Source organism: Ammospiza caudacuta, chromosome 1 (genome assembly GCF_027887145.1).
Source record: "Ammospiza caudacuta isolate bAmmCau1 chromosome 1, bAmmCau1.pri, whole genome shotgun sequence".
NCBI lineage: Eukaryota > Metazoa > Chordata > Aves > Passeriformes > Passerellidae > Ammospiza > Ammospiza caudacuta.
The window spans coordinates 34688528-34703334 of record NC_080593.1 but is presented as its reverse complement, the minus strand read 5'-3'; the positions used below and the strand labels follow the sequence as shown (position 1 = coordinate 34703334).

The 14807-nt window shown below is 39.9% G+C and overlaps 1 protein-coding gene across 1 annotated transcript in view; it reads left to right on the top strand.

Moving 5' to 3' along the window:
* The first annotated feature begins 350 nt into the window (after positions 1-350).
* Positions 351-14807, top strand: part of HIBADH (3-hydroxyisobutyrate dehydrogenase) — an 85740-nt gene continuing 71283 nt past the window's right edge. The window contains exons 1-3 of the mRNA XM_058811842.1: positions 351-435; positions 8726-8886; positions 13139-13248. Of these exons, the coding sequence (XP_058667825.1) occupies positions 372-435; positions 8726-8886; positions 13139-13248 (335 nt within the window). The 5' untranslated portion in view covers positions 351-371. The remainder of the gene's footprint in view (positions 436-8725; positions 8887-13138; positions 13249-14807) is intronic.

The window sequence follows — 14807 nt, the reverse complement described above, 5'->3', positions numbered from 1 at the left end:
TCTGCCACTTCAGTCAAGCCTCCTCCCCCGGCAGCAAAGCAAGAAGACGAAGCGGCAGCGGGCAGGCACAGGCAAGCGGAGCTGGAAAGGAACGCCTTCGCGGGAGCCGCGGGCGGCGGGATACGACGTCCCACCGCCCCAATGAGGTGCTCCAGCGCCGGCCCGGCCCCCGCCCCGCCCCGCAATCCGGCCCCATCCGTCACAGGGCGGTGGGCGGGGCCGACCGCCCGCAGGGAGGACGCCGCGCACTCCCATTGGCTGCGCCCCGCCGACCGCCGCCCGTGGTTGGCTGCGGCGGCTGCCGCTCGCGGCGCGCGGGCGGTGGCGGCGGGCGGCGGCGGGCCGGAGGTCACTCGGCACGGGGGCGCAGCATGGCCGCAGCGGTAGTGCGCAGGGGACCTGCGGGCTGGTGGCGCTGGCACCGGCGGGTGATGGGTAAGGACCTACCCCTTCCCTCGGCTCCAGTGGCCCCGCTCTGCCGGCCGGGCGGGGAAAGGCCGAGCGTCTCCCGGGGCGCGCAGCTGCCGCGCTGCCCTTGGCGGCCGCGGGCCCTCCGAGCCCGGTGCAGCTCCCGGGCCGCCTCCGTGTGCGGCATCCCCGGTGACGGAACCCCCGGGCGGTCATGGCTGGCACGGCGCGCCACCGCTGCCGCCTTATTCGGGGCTCCACCGAAGCTTCGGAGCGGCTTGGCTTAGTAAATGTTTTCACTCATTCGCTTAAAATAGCGTGCCTGGAAATCATCAGAGCCCGCAAAAGCCTCCTGTGGCAGCAGTGACATATCTGCGATACCTGTTACCTGGGTTTGGGCTGTTCAGCTCTCTCGGTCACTGCATCCGATTATTTTCTTTAAACCGAGGGCAGATCCAGCGGCACCTCCTCCTGTGTCGGCTCTGCAGGCGCTGGTGCTCACCTGTGCTTGGTTCACGGGCAGTGGAAGGAGCAGGCACTGCAGATGTCCTGTTGGTGCAAGCAAAGGAAGAACGTATTTGTAGAACTGGAATTAGACATTTTCCATTTCCAGAAAAATCACACAGCTGTTCCTAAGTAATTTAATTTCTGAAGTAAATTATTAAAAATAAACCTTCAGTAGGCTTTTCACTGTCATTTTGATGGCAGTCTGTGGTCATGTATGTCACTCTGTGGTTAGGCTCCCAACACATAGGTGAAGGTGTTTAATTAGCAAAGTAGAAGAAATAGATTCTTTTAAATGGTACATGGTTCTAAAATCTTGACACTTAGGGAAATGTTTCAGGAATTACTAAATTTCTTGTAAGTGGGTAAATTTAAAAACATTGTAATTCCCTTTTAAGCCTCACTTAAACTAATGAATGAAAAGCGTCTGACAATTTTGACGTTATCTTGCAGTGCTCTTTTTGCTCCACTGTCTCTTTTCCACTGATGCTTTTTTTTGGTAGCTATGGTTCTGATGTTGTGATAAGTAATAGTTCAGGTTCAGCAGGCATGTTGGTCTCATGCTAGTAAAGTTAAATACAGGGGACCTGTTTATGTGTTTAGTACCTTTTGTGATACCACAATTGAAAGCAATAGCTTTCAAGGATTTTTGAACTTTCTGTGCATGGTAACTGTCAGTTATTTTTGTAAGAGCTTTGAAATCCACTGTCATGGTCAATTTCCAAATGATCTGCTTTAATGTAGTGCAGATGGTGAGGATCTTGTTTCTTGTGGTGAGCGTAGGTGTGAAAAGCAAATCACCACTGGTCCTTAAAGTTGGAAAATACAGTTTGTCTTTACCTGAAGACTTGGGGAAAAAACTGTAACTAAGTCTAAGGAGAAATTGTGACTCTCCTGAAAAACTTCCATAGAACAGAATTTCACCCACAGCATTTAAGCTCAGACTTAGTGAGTAGTGACTGTGCTGAAAGTACTCTTGACTCTGAGAAATGTTTATGGGATGAAGGTCTAAGCTTTAAGCCTTCTTAAGGGCTAAGCTCTATTGCTTAGTTATGTGTTCTGGCTTCCCCATCTCTAATGCATTTACTGAGTTTACCATTCTTTTCTTTAGTCTGACAGTTGGGGTTTGAGTGGTGATTTCATCATCTGTCCTGAGTGAAATGCCATCCTTGTGAAGGGTTTGTGCCAGCTCTTAGAGCTGTCCAGCACCACAGCTTGGCTAGCAAGCACGCTGTCTTCCTTCTCTTACTGAAGGCTCCTTGGTTGCCTGGTCAGTTGCTCTTTGCAGCTGACCGAGCCGACCGTGATGGTTTGGTTTTTCTGTATGTTTATGCTAGAGATTGTTAAATTGTCTAGGAGGAAAATAAAGAGCTGAGGGCAGATGTTGGAGGAGCTTCTTGGATGTGTATGTTTGTGCGTTAGTCAGCTGGACAGAGACTATGCAGTCTTGTGTTCTGCAGCTGGCAGGCACTGGCAAAGGCGCTTCATAGAGAGGGTTTATATGACCTTACTTAAAAATATATTATTGATGGATATGGAGAAGTCCCTCCTGGGGACTCCTGGGGGAGAGGGAAGAGGAGGTTAGTGAATGAGAAAAGAAGATTTTCTGTGAATGGAGATTCATCAGCTGAGGGAGCTGTTCATCAAAGACAGTACCATGCTAGAGAACAAAAATGTCCTTACTAGTAGTTTTGTTGGAGTGGAGTGGACTTGTTCACTTCATAATTAAATAGAACTTTTGCTGGTTTAACAATACATTTTCTGACTCAGGAGCTCTGCTTGAACTGTTGAATGACTATCTATGCTCTGGTGCAGAGAAGCTTTGATTACTAAGCGAGGATTATGACAGAAGATCTGCTGCTCAGAAGTCCAGCGCATAACTTAGTTAAGGAATCAAGTGTACACTTCATATTCTTTTTAGATGAAAAGTATTTACTATATGATTTTCTCTGTAAGGTATTAGCAAACATTTAATGAGGTATAGGTAGAGATAAAAATGATGTATAAGAAGACACTGAGTGTTGCAAGATAGTGTCTCTGGTTTTGATCACTAGACCTTTACAGAGGCAAAAAAAAGCAAGTGGGATGTTTTCAATGTAAAGCTGGCCAAATTTAGAGTATTGTAGTCATCTTAAATTATTATTTTGGCAGAGTGCACTTCTCGAAATCATTGCATAACCTTTAAAAGTCAGTGACCATGGGGCAATTTAAATTGCATTGGCAAAACTTCTAGGAGCAGAAGGATTCTACCTTTGGCCTCTCTAACTTCTATATTTCTTCTTCCTTTTCCCTCCCAGGATCTACTTTCAGTAGAGGTTTTATAAATTACATACCAAAGTCCACAAAACACAGAAGCTCACTCTGATCCTTTCTTTCAAAGTAGGAAAGAGAAAAGGGATGATATCTTCTGTTGTGCTTGTACCTGAACTTCAGATGCTAAATCAGTGGGAAAATCTTTCATTTAGTGGCTCATATTGAATTGTCATCGTGTTCCTTCTCCTTGTCAAGTGACTTCATGTGTATTTTCTCATAAAGCCCCAAGCAAAACCAGCAGCTTCAGTAACTGAGCTTACTCTGAGCATCTTCCCATTATCCTGTTAAATCTCACATATTGAAAAAGAGGATCCAGAGAGATCAAGATCATTAATATTCACTGATCCAGAGAGATCAGTATATTAATAAGAACTACAACCGTTCTGATTAGGAATCTCTTATGGGATGGGGCTGTGTGGACTCTCATCCTTGTGCCATTTGGTGAATATGGCTCAAAGTAAGTTTTATAAAGCCAAGAATCAAGTAATATAGTTGAAATTATATTTTGGGAACTACTTGGTTTTCAGTCTTGTTCTTGTCCAGTTAGAGTACAAGCACATTGGATTTTTTCCAGGTCTGCTGTCTGTGGTTCTACCAGCTATTATTCCCTTTTTGTTTGATTACAAAGAGATGTCCTCAGTTCTGCATATTATAGTGTTTGTGCAGTCAAGTATGTGCAGTGAAATCAGGGCACCCCTGGAGCTGGAATTCACTCTGGAAACTGTAAGACTCGTTACTTTGGGAGATCGTGTAAAATGAAATGTAAACATCTGAAATTATCTAAACTTGTCATCATCCAGGTTAAACAGAAAACTGCTTTCGGTATCTTTATATATATAAAGCTTGAAAAGACAAGTTTTACATCATTGACAGGCTAAGTATTCTGAAGACAGGATTGCAATCTGTGAGTTTCTGAAGTTACTTTTCTAATAGTTGCATTTTGTTCAAGAAGAGACATTCAAGAGATTCATAAACTCTTGCTGATTTTTTTAATTAAATTGGTTTTAAGGCAAAATTCTTGTGAAATGGCACATTAGGTAAAGTTCTTCTATTGTAGACTGACTTTTCAAAGCAAAAAATCTGTATTTTATCTGTATTGGCCATAAGCCCCAAATTTAGTGAGGGTGTCACAATTGGGTCTCCTCATCAATTGAGTTTTCATAGGCATGAGATCTGCAAGCACGTATTCCCTAAAGAGAATAATGAAGAATCATCTGGGAAAAGCCCAGTTTCTTTGGAGTTGGTATAGCTGTAGCTGGTTTTGCTCACAATTAGCTTGATTTACAGATTAATCCGTATTGCTGGTTCTGTTCCCAGAGAAGGAAAATTAGTTGCACATGGTATCAGTGATTATTTTAAAAGTAGATTCTGTTGCTTCTCTTCTGATGTTCTGACCTCTCTTAGAAGTTAAGTGTGGACTGGGCATTTTTCCAGCCATGTGATTGCAGCAGGTTACTGTGGATTTTATGGTCAAAGTAAAATGGGATCAATACTACAGGGACAGTTTCAGCAAATGCTTGTACAGTTGATGGAATTAGTTAGCATACATGATGTGGTTTGAAGAATATCAGTCCTTAGATGTTTGAATTACAGTTATTTCAAAACTGAGTTTGTGCTACATATCAGATGCTAAAAAATGCCAACATATGTGAGCTGGACATCACATTTTGTAAAATCACCTGTGGAGGTTTGTCTAATGGGAAAACATGAATATTCTTGTCTTTTAAAACATCCTCTTTTTGGCAAATCCCCACTGTCTTAAGTAGTCATTTAAAATATGCCATGCATCTAAATGTAGTTGGTTCAAATTTAATTGAAATCATCTCTGTTAGATCTGTGCACTAATTTAATCAATCTTCTAAACCAGTTTTCCTCTGATTGAGTACCTGGAAGTCTGAAGATTTTTCAAAATGGTTAATCAAATTATTTAATTTTCAAGTGTCTTATGTAATACTGGGCTGTGAAAATTAAGCCAAAATAAAGTCAGAAACTGACTCAGGATTTGAACAACTTCTCTAGCAGTCCCAGTTCCCATGGATTTGAGTATGTTTTAGCACATAACAGAAAGTGGTCTCTGATTCATAAACTGAGATTCAAAAAAAATCAACAGAGACAGACAAAAGGAGAAATAATAGAATACAATGACACAAAACTTAATAGTACTGCTCAGCAAGTTATCTTGTATCACAGCCTAACTTTTGCCATGCCTTTTTGGGGATACCGCAAAATGAAAAATTTTAAGGGAGGCCTTATATTAGAGGAATGTGTTCATTTCATGGATATTTACCTTGTGAAGAGCTGCCTTAGAAGCACAATGTAAGTGCATGTTGGCAATAGGCACGTCACTGCAGTCTAATTACCACTGAAGTCTTAATATTAAGGTGTGATGACAGTCTTGAAAAGTCATCAAAGCAAAGCAGTCTTTAAAAGCAGGCAGGTTGCAGAGGAGGAGTGAAAGTAGCATGGGCAAAATGTCCTTCCCAATTCCCAGAATGAAGATCAAGGCAAAATATTGTCTTTGAGGCAGGTGACCAGGTTCTGAAGCAGCTGAGATCTCAGATGTGATGGATGAATCAGTGAGATTGAAGCAGATCATGGATGATTCTTTTAGGCTTTTGTTGGGTGATAGGCATCGCTGCTGGTGTCAGCACTGATAGCAGAAAAAGGTATCAAGAATGTTTTCTGAAGATGCTGAGTTTGAGGTGATGGTTAGATGTCCATGAGATAGTGTGAGAAAAGAAGAGATCAGGATAAAAGTGAGGAGTCTGCGAGAATGAGCCTAGGTATGGTAGTGAGACTTATTCTTCTGATAAGGTTACTTGGAATTCACAAAAACAAAGAAAACAAAGGTTTCAAAGAAAGGCTTCCAAAAGCCTTAAATGTTTAAAGCTAGCTTAGGTTGCTCATAGTGCTCTAAGGTTGCTAGGAGGATGGAGGTTCCACAGCTTCCCTGCATTGCCTCTTAGAGTACGGAACCTTTTTTCCACATCAGGGATGCTTTTCTTATTTCCAGCCAGAGTTTCCCTTCCTGCAGCTTTTGGCCATTTCCCCATGTCCCATTTGACTATACATCTCCCATGTCCCATTGGAGTATACATCTGTGAAGAGTTCAGCTTCATTTGCTCTATAACTCTTCTTTCCTCCCCCTCCATAGGTAGTAGAAGTCTGCAGCCTTTGTCTCCCAAGCTCAGCAAAGACAGTTCTCTTAGCCTCTGCTCATAGGCCATGTTCTCCTGCTCCTTGGTCATATTTATTCCTTGATGTTTGCTGGGCTGTCTGCAGTTTGATCACATCTCTTGGTGTATTTGCTGTATAGAAGAATGCCTGTTTTTTTTTTACCTCCTGCATCTGCTCTTGCTGATGCAGTGCAGAATGTCATTAACCTTTTGCTGCAAGGGTGCACTGCTGACTCATGCTCAACCTCCAGTCGATGGGAATCCACAGGGTCTGCAGAGCTGCCAGCTGTCCGGCCAGTCAGCAGCCTGTAATGACATCTCCTGTCCCAAGTACAGGACATAAATTTGTCTTTGTTGAACTGCTTGAGGCCTATTTCTCCAGTCCTTCTGAATAGTAGCCTTGCCCTGCCATTTTTCAGACAGTCCCCCCAGTCTGGTGTCACACATGATGTTGCTGAGGGTGCTTATTTTTAATCATCAGTCTTTGATGAAACTCTTAAACAGCTTCAGTTTTGACCTGTGAGGAACATCATGTGTAACTAGACTGTTGCTAGTCTTTGAACTACTGATCACTGTTATTTGAGCCCAACACTCCAGACAGTATTTCTTCCTTCAGGCAGTTTTGCAGTCCCATCCAGTCCATACTTTCTTCATTTGGCTATTGGGATAGCAGAGGAGGAGAAGTAAAGCTCTCAGAACAGAGGAGTCTGTTCTGAAAGCTTTACTGAAGTCAAGGTAAATAAGATCTACTGGTATTAAGGGCTAGAGAAAGAAAGATGCTTAAAACCAGGGCTTGAAGCTCCTCAGGAAGTGGGAAGCTTTGAGCTAACTAAAGGAGCAATTTTAGATTAGTGCAAACGAAGGACTGGGGAAGATTGACTCATAGAAACAATGAGAAGAAGATTTTAAGATGTTTGTTATGGCTGATGATGCTGGTTTAGGGTCTTTGTTCATTTGTTCCCTGGTTTTGACATGTAGCACTTCTTAAAAAAGCAATGGGCTCTTTTCCTGACTTATCTCAGTTTTCACTAAGCATTTTCCCAGCGCAGATTTATTTGAAATTGTGCTACTTCTCTAGCTATGTAATTGCTGCAGGCATCTGTGGAAACTTCTCAGACCAAAGTTCTCTCAACAAACCTGATTTATTAAATGTGGCACTTCCAAAACAGTGCTGCAGATGAAAGAGCATGACCATTGCTGGCTAAGAAGGAGCTTAAAGTCAGAAAGACTTTAAAATGATTAATCAAGTGTTATTGGCCTAGAGAGGATTCTTTGCTAAGCATTGAGACCTCTTAGAGTCTCGATCCAGCTTAGGCACATTTTCTGTATGTGCACTTTAGAGCTAGAGTATTTCTGTAGTTAGCTTTGTTTCTGTCTGCTTAGTTGACACATACTTTAGTGTTTATTCTGCATAAATTTTCCTTTGTCATAAAGGAGAAAGTATTTTATGGAATTGGCAAAGAAATCTAGTCACTGTCAAATTGTGTTGCCTTTGGATTTGGAGTGTTTAGAGTGATGAGACAGTGATTGCAGTAGATGAATGCCTGCAATGCTGCTCCTGTCCAGAATTTGGTGCTCACTAGCTTCTGGGAAAAGGTAACTGACTGGAACTGTAGTGTTTTCCACAGCTTGTAGGTTAGGCTTTATTCTGTCTTGGTAGTACAGTGAATAGAATACAGAGGTTATTCCTGTGAAGAATTAATATTTTTTTAAAAATACTATATTTTATTCTAATTTTCAGTATTTAAACTGTGGTTGCATGGCTTAAAGGATTTGCCATGATTTGCTATGGAGATTTTCACCTTTAGGTTAGTGACTTGTAGCTCATTGCAGGATCAGAGAATCTGTGAGGGGCTGCATGAAGTAAAGTGGCAGCCCCTGTCTGTTTCTAGGGAACACGTGCTGCATCCCATGGCTGCAAGCAAAGTTGCAAATAAAGAGTCTGTAAAATATATAAAATTGCTCTTTGCATATCAAGTTAGAATTTAGACACATAATAAAACACAGAAAGTCCTGCATATTTTAAGTCTACTTTCAAGCTCTTCTCGGATCTTAGCTTTAAGTACTGTATTTTTTTGAAATGCCCACATTTTCCTAATTACAATAATTTTCTTTGATATGTAGAAAAATCATTGTGGGATGGTATTTGTGGCCCAATGTGTGCTATAATTTAAAGTTTAAATTATGTAAAATAGGATTCACATTTGCTCTGTTTTTAATCATAAAAATGTTAAAATAATTGAAAACATGTGGTGACTTTTAGTATGTCATTGTTGAATGTCAATTCTAAATGCAAATATTGATGTTTATTTTTTTGAAATCAGTGTGTTCTAGGACTATGGCTTCCAAAACCCCAGTTGGATTCATTGGGCTGGGTAACATGGGAAATCCAATGGCAAAAAACCTGGTAAAACATGGATATCCAGTTATTGTGTATGATGTCTTCCCAGAAGCTTGCAAAGAATTTCAAGACTTGGGTGCTCAGGTATGGTAATAAACTTCTTTATTTCAGTAATAGCTGTGTGTGTTGAATGGTTCTTGCATGCAATGCAACTAAATAATCTGGGTTTTTTTCTTGGTTAAGAATACAATCAGAACTGAAACAGCACAATAAATACAATCTGAATCTGTGAGGTTTCAGGTAGAGGAAAGATATTATTCTATGCCAAGTAATTTTCCTTCTGTTAGCTGGAATTGCTACCTTGTCAGACTTCTCTAGCTGTCTTTTTTCCCCCCACTTTTTATGAGAGTAGGTTGATGGCCTGTTCTGTCACCTCCTGCTTTCTCCTGCTTCCTTCTCCCCCAGGTCTAGATGGCCAGTGGGCTGCTTTTCATCTGGTTCCTGCTTTGACCTTTTCAGGTTAAATGACCCTAGTTAAAAATTCCTGCTGGCATAGCTGTAAGGGTTATAGGGACATATGAGCTTTCCTGCTGCTTCAAGGTGTAGTCCTCAGGGGCAGGGGAAAAATCTAATTATTTAAGTGCTTATTCTCTTGGAGGTGAGGAAGGATATGCTTAGAGAAGAGGAAGGAATGAAAAGGAAGAAGGAGGGAAGGAAATTGATTATATTAGGGAGCTTTACCTTCCTGCAATATACCCTGAAAAATCTTGGCCTTGTTCCAGCCAGTGCTATTACTTTTCTTAATCTGTTAATACCCTCAGAGCCCCATTCTCTCAGATGGTTGTGTCATTTCTATGTGTCTGTAACACATTTAAATGGTTTTGACATACTTCAAAGCTGTCACAATTTAGACAGTTGTGGGCAAATGGATACGTGCTTAAAACACAGAAAAAAGGAGTGCAGTGCAGAAATAAACCTGTCATGTAACAATGCAGAGTATATAAGGGAATTTTGCAGTAGTGGCAAGGAAATTTTAGCTAGGTCTAGACAGAGGAACTGTGTGCCTTGAAGGTCTAAACTGTTGAAGCTAATTGCAACTGTTTTAAATAATGAGGTAAGATCAAGATTCCTAAAAGATAAAATGATACCACACAGCTGTTAGTAATTAATTGCAGCTCCCCTTGAATAATTACAGAATCTTGGCCTTAAGTGGGAAAGTAAGCTTTTCACCTCTCTGCCTAGCTCCCGTTCCTATTTTGTTAAAGCAGCCAAGACCCTCAGGCATGAACCAGACGTGTCTTGAGTAAGACTGGGCAAATGGAAGAGATTGTTTTGAACTATTGGTTGTATTTTTAATTCATGTTCTGCAGTGGGATCTCTTTTCTGTGACTGCCCATGTTGATAGCTTTTTGCCTTTGTAATAGAATCCTTGGCATTCACTGCAAGACGTGACGTGATAATAAAGGTGAACTGTAATGCCTTTAAAAATAAAGTCCAAGGTATGTTTTGAGATCATAAATCACTGAGAGAATACATGGCTAGGCTTAAATACAAATAAAACACACTTAAAGAAAATATGTGAACATAACTTCCTCTTCTTGATCTTTAGGTGTAAATCCTACTCCAGCACTTTTTTCAGTAGTTGAAAACTTGTGGGTCCATGGGGTCTTGTAGAAACTGCTGTAGAAGGAACATTGGGCTCTAAGGGCTGCTTTCTCTTTGGTCTGGCTGTAAGGGTAAAACCATCAGGAGTGTTACAGAAGTGAAATGACCCCAAGAGACAGTAAACTTAGTCAAATGTCCATTCTTTTAAGGCCAGCACTGCTACCAAGGTGTATTGGTGGATGCAGGATGCCTGACCATAAATCTGCACAATCTGCTACTCCACTGAAGTAAACAACTGGGATGTGGTAAATGTCAGAAAGTGGCCACCCACCTGCTAAAAGTGAATAGTAAGAGGAAAACTGGCTGAGCATGAGCATATGGAACCACTTGGGGTGAAACTTGGAGGAAGTTGGAAGGCTCACACAGCGGAGTAACTGCGTGTCATACTTCAGCTTACAGGTCTTCGTATATAAATCCTATCACAGATTTAGAACATTGAGAATGTCACTGGAGTCACCTGATGCATAAAGCATCATAAAAATAGAACTTTCTTTAGTGTACAGTAAGAATGCCATTTCAGACAAACAATAATTAATTGACTTACTGTAAATATAAGTAAAACAAAATAGGCAAGCAGTTTGGAACAAATACAAGCAGATGCATCTAAGGGCAGTACCAACAACCAGCAGTACACAGAAAAGTCTCTCCTATCCAGTTACATACTGCAAAAGTTTGCTTATACTAAACAAGTATCAGAACATGTACAGGGCTGCTACTCTGAGCTAGTATAGTCTGTATTGATAATCAACAATTAGTGTTTGGTCTGTTTTTTAAAGTTATGCACATATTCTTAATGATTTCAAATGCTTAATGTTTTGTAATAGCTTTCAAATCATTCAGCTTTGTTTCTGAGACATAAAGTCCCAAATAAAATAGAGGTTTTATATGTTGCTTACTGAACCAGGTTGGTATATTTTTTCAGGCAATATTATTCATGTTTGTTAACAGTACCAAAAGGCCAAGATTTGTCTATTCCCACTTTTAATTCCCACTTTGTTTTGCTACTTACTTCAAGGTAGCAGAAAGTTTTTCCTTTGTATGGTTGTAGAAGTACTGTTCCAGTCTGTGTACCTTTTTAATCTAACTTTCTTCATGTAAAAGGCATCTTACTATTTTGGAAGACGTGGATGGAATAAATGAGTTCCTGTTTAGATGACTACTGTACTATGTCTTCTTTGTACCTGTTTTCCTTAAGAATTATTTAAAACTGTAACCAAACCCCAGCTATCTTCCATCTATGTAGCCAAGCAGACATTTGAAGCTGATGTACTGTTTCATTTGTGTGCCCAATGTAGTATATTTTTCAACTTCTGGTTGAAAAATGCAAGTGGGCCACTGAGTCTTCAGCTGATACCCTCTAAATGTCTAAGAATATTGGAGGTCATAGCTTCAAAGAAGAAGACATATATAGATTCAGGTTCTAATTTCAGACTTCCTCTCTCCACCTCTAATAATACACATTGAGACTGAACCAAACCAGATATACACAGAACTAAAGACAAAGGTGTCATACTTCTCTTTAAAGAGGTAGGTTCTCTCATCTCCAGGGTCGCAAGCCATAAAATCAGCTAATCAGATATAGAAGGTTTGCTGCTTATAATTGCCTCATTTATTCCTGCTAACCTTTGTTCTTTAAACTAGAGCATGTTTCCTTTTGTAGCTGTGTGGTATGCCAGGCATGTTGTGCAGTATTAATTTATTTTTTCAAAACAAAATCTGCATGTTTCTCTGTCCCATCCATGCCAGTTTCTTTGTGTTTTTCCCTCAAGAGCCTTGTTCACTGACAAGGTACAGTCTTCCCTTCTTTTGTTCAGAAGTCAAATAAAAATTGAGAAGTTTCTTGTGCTGATCCCAGAAGTCCTTCAAGGTGTAATTCAGCATTAATTACAAATGACTGAAATTAGATTTGATCCTTGTGGGCTAAAGATAAAATAATAAGCTGTATGTTTGTTGCTATTTTCCCTGGGCTATTAATGTGTTAACAATGCAATTTTAAAGATAATTATTAATTTAGACCAGTACTGGACAGAAATCTTACTGGTAAATGCCTTCCAAGTGAAACTCACAACTTAGCTGTCAATATTTCATTTGTTGTGTATGTATCTTAAATACTATACTGCCTGCCTCTGGAAGTGACTTCAGAACAGTAATATACCTTTAAGTTAGGTATGATTATTTAACAACTAATACCTAATAATATATTTAGAAAATTGTTCAGATCTTTTTCGTGAAGGATGCTTAAGCTGATAATTTTCCATTTTAAAAATGGAAATTATTGTAAATTGTAATATTTTGAGAAACATCAGTTAATCTGATTTCTTTCAAGGTGAGGCTCAGAGGTGCATCCAGTAAGTTTTTTCTTTTTTCCTCAGTCTTTGTCTCTTAATGCCATATATAAGAAAAAGAAAAAAGTGAGATTTTTGTAATCCTTTCATATTGTCCCTCCTTAGAAACATGGTAGAGCAATATTTTCTATAGATGCAGGCTTTGTAGTGAGTTGAAGATTTATGAATGGGTTGATGGGATGAAAGCATATTCCCTTTAGAAGATGTTGTGGAGGAACTTCCATGATAGGAGAGCAGTTTTTCTTGTGTTTTCTTTTTTTTTTTTTTTTTAAATAGCTTAGTTGTGACCAGTGAATGCTAAAACCAAACTCATCAAATATGTCTGACATCTCTTTTTCAGGACGTGTGTAAGCTTATATTGTTTGGTTTTTTTTTTTCTTTATAAGGTAACAGAATCCCCAGCAGATGTAGCAGAAAGAGCAGACAGAATTATTACCATGCTGCCTTCTAGTCCCCATGCAAAAGAAGTTTACACAGGAGGAAATGGCATTCTAAAGTAAGACTTTTTTGTAGTTTGGAGAATTTCCACTTGTACTCAAGGTTTGTCTGATGATTGCTGTTGTTGTAACTCTTCCTGTGCCTTCAGGGCACTTAATTCAATGTTCTCTGTCCTATCACTATTGATATTTCTAATTATATAAGTTCTCTCATACAATGCTGATTTTGAATGGCTTTTGGCTTAAGTATCTATTTAATTTTCAGTAGAATAATAATTTTTGTGCATTTCAGGCAACTTAACTATTATCTGCCTTTTCAGTTGCATGGTTCTTTTGCCATAATGTAATGTACTACACTCAAGTACAACTAGAATATTTGCTGGCAACAATTATTTGCTCAAATACTATTTTCTTTACCTTGAAATCCTATAAATTAAATGTTCTGAAGAGAAACCATTGTGTCTTATGTTCTTTAAAGTGTATTTACATAAAATAGGTGACAAGACTTTCTTGATTTCTACTCTTATTATCTGTTTATTATAAAAAAAAGTACCGTAGTACCGTAAGATTTTGTTTGATGTGACACAGTGTTTTTTAACTTTTGTGGAGGGATTTCCACTGAGCCTTAAATCCATAGTCTGCAGAATTCTAATGCTCAGAGTTTTTGAACTTGCCAAATCAAAAAATAAATACAATTTAAAAATCTGTTCTGGCTGCATGTGCACTGGTCCTGGCAGGCTGACTAAGGCTGCTGGATACCTTTGAGGATTATGTAGGTTCTGAACAGCTATCCAGGTTAATAAGGTAAAGGAAAAAAAAACATACAGAAGACAAAAGTACAGTAGATTATCAAAAAATGATGATGCCTTTTTAGGTATTGGTTGTACAATATTAAGATGCAGTGATAAGAGAATGGAAGTAGACAAGAGGGATTTCTGTTGTTCTTGCTATATAAGAATAATTGTTGATTCTCTCCCTTGTTGTCTGTAGTTTAATTTTTCGTAAGGTAGGAGTGAGGAGATCTTCCCTCTTCAGGGAAGATGGGTAATTGGATCAGCCCCACAAAGCTCAGGGAACAGCTGTGGGAGAACTGCCCATGATGGCAGGGGTTTGAAGAACGATTGGCAGTAGTACTGATACAGTACAGCCAGTTAATCTCTTGAGTACATAGATGTGGGAAATCCAGCAGGAATCAGCATGTGGAGAGCAGTCCTATACTGCTGCAGTTTCTCAGCCTCTGCATTAAGAGAAGAAAGTGTGATTTGGCAGTAGTGAATAATTGTGGCTCTGAATGACCTGGTTCTTGCTGACTGGTTTGATTTTCATAATTTTCTGAAGCTTTTAAAGCTTTACAGAGCTTTAACGTGAGGTGTTTAAAGGTTGAGTTAGTCATCCCACTGTCTTACCAAGGAGTCTGTGCCACTGTGCCTTCCTCTAAGCATAAAGGGGAGATGATGTAGTACCTTATCTGCTGCGCTGGTTTTTGTTTGCATGTGTCCAAACTAACTGCAGCAGCACAAGGGATGAGTTTTGTGTATGTGGAACTGTTTGACTCTGGAGTTCCAGTAGGGTCATAATGTATGTATATGCTGAGAGGCTATTTCCAGCAATCTGGGTA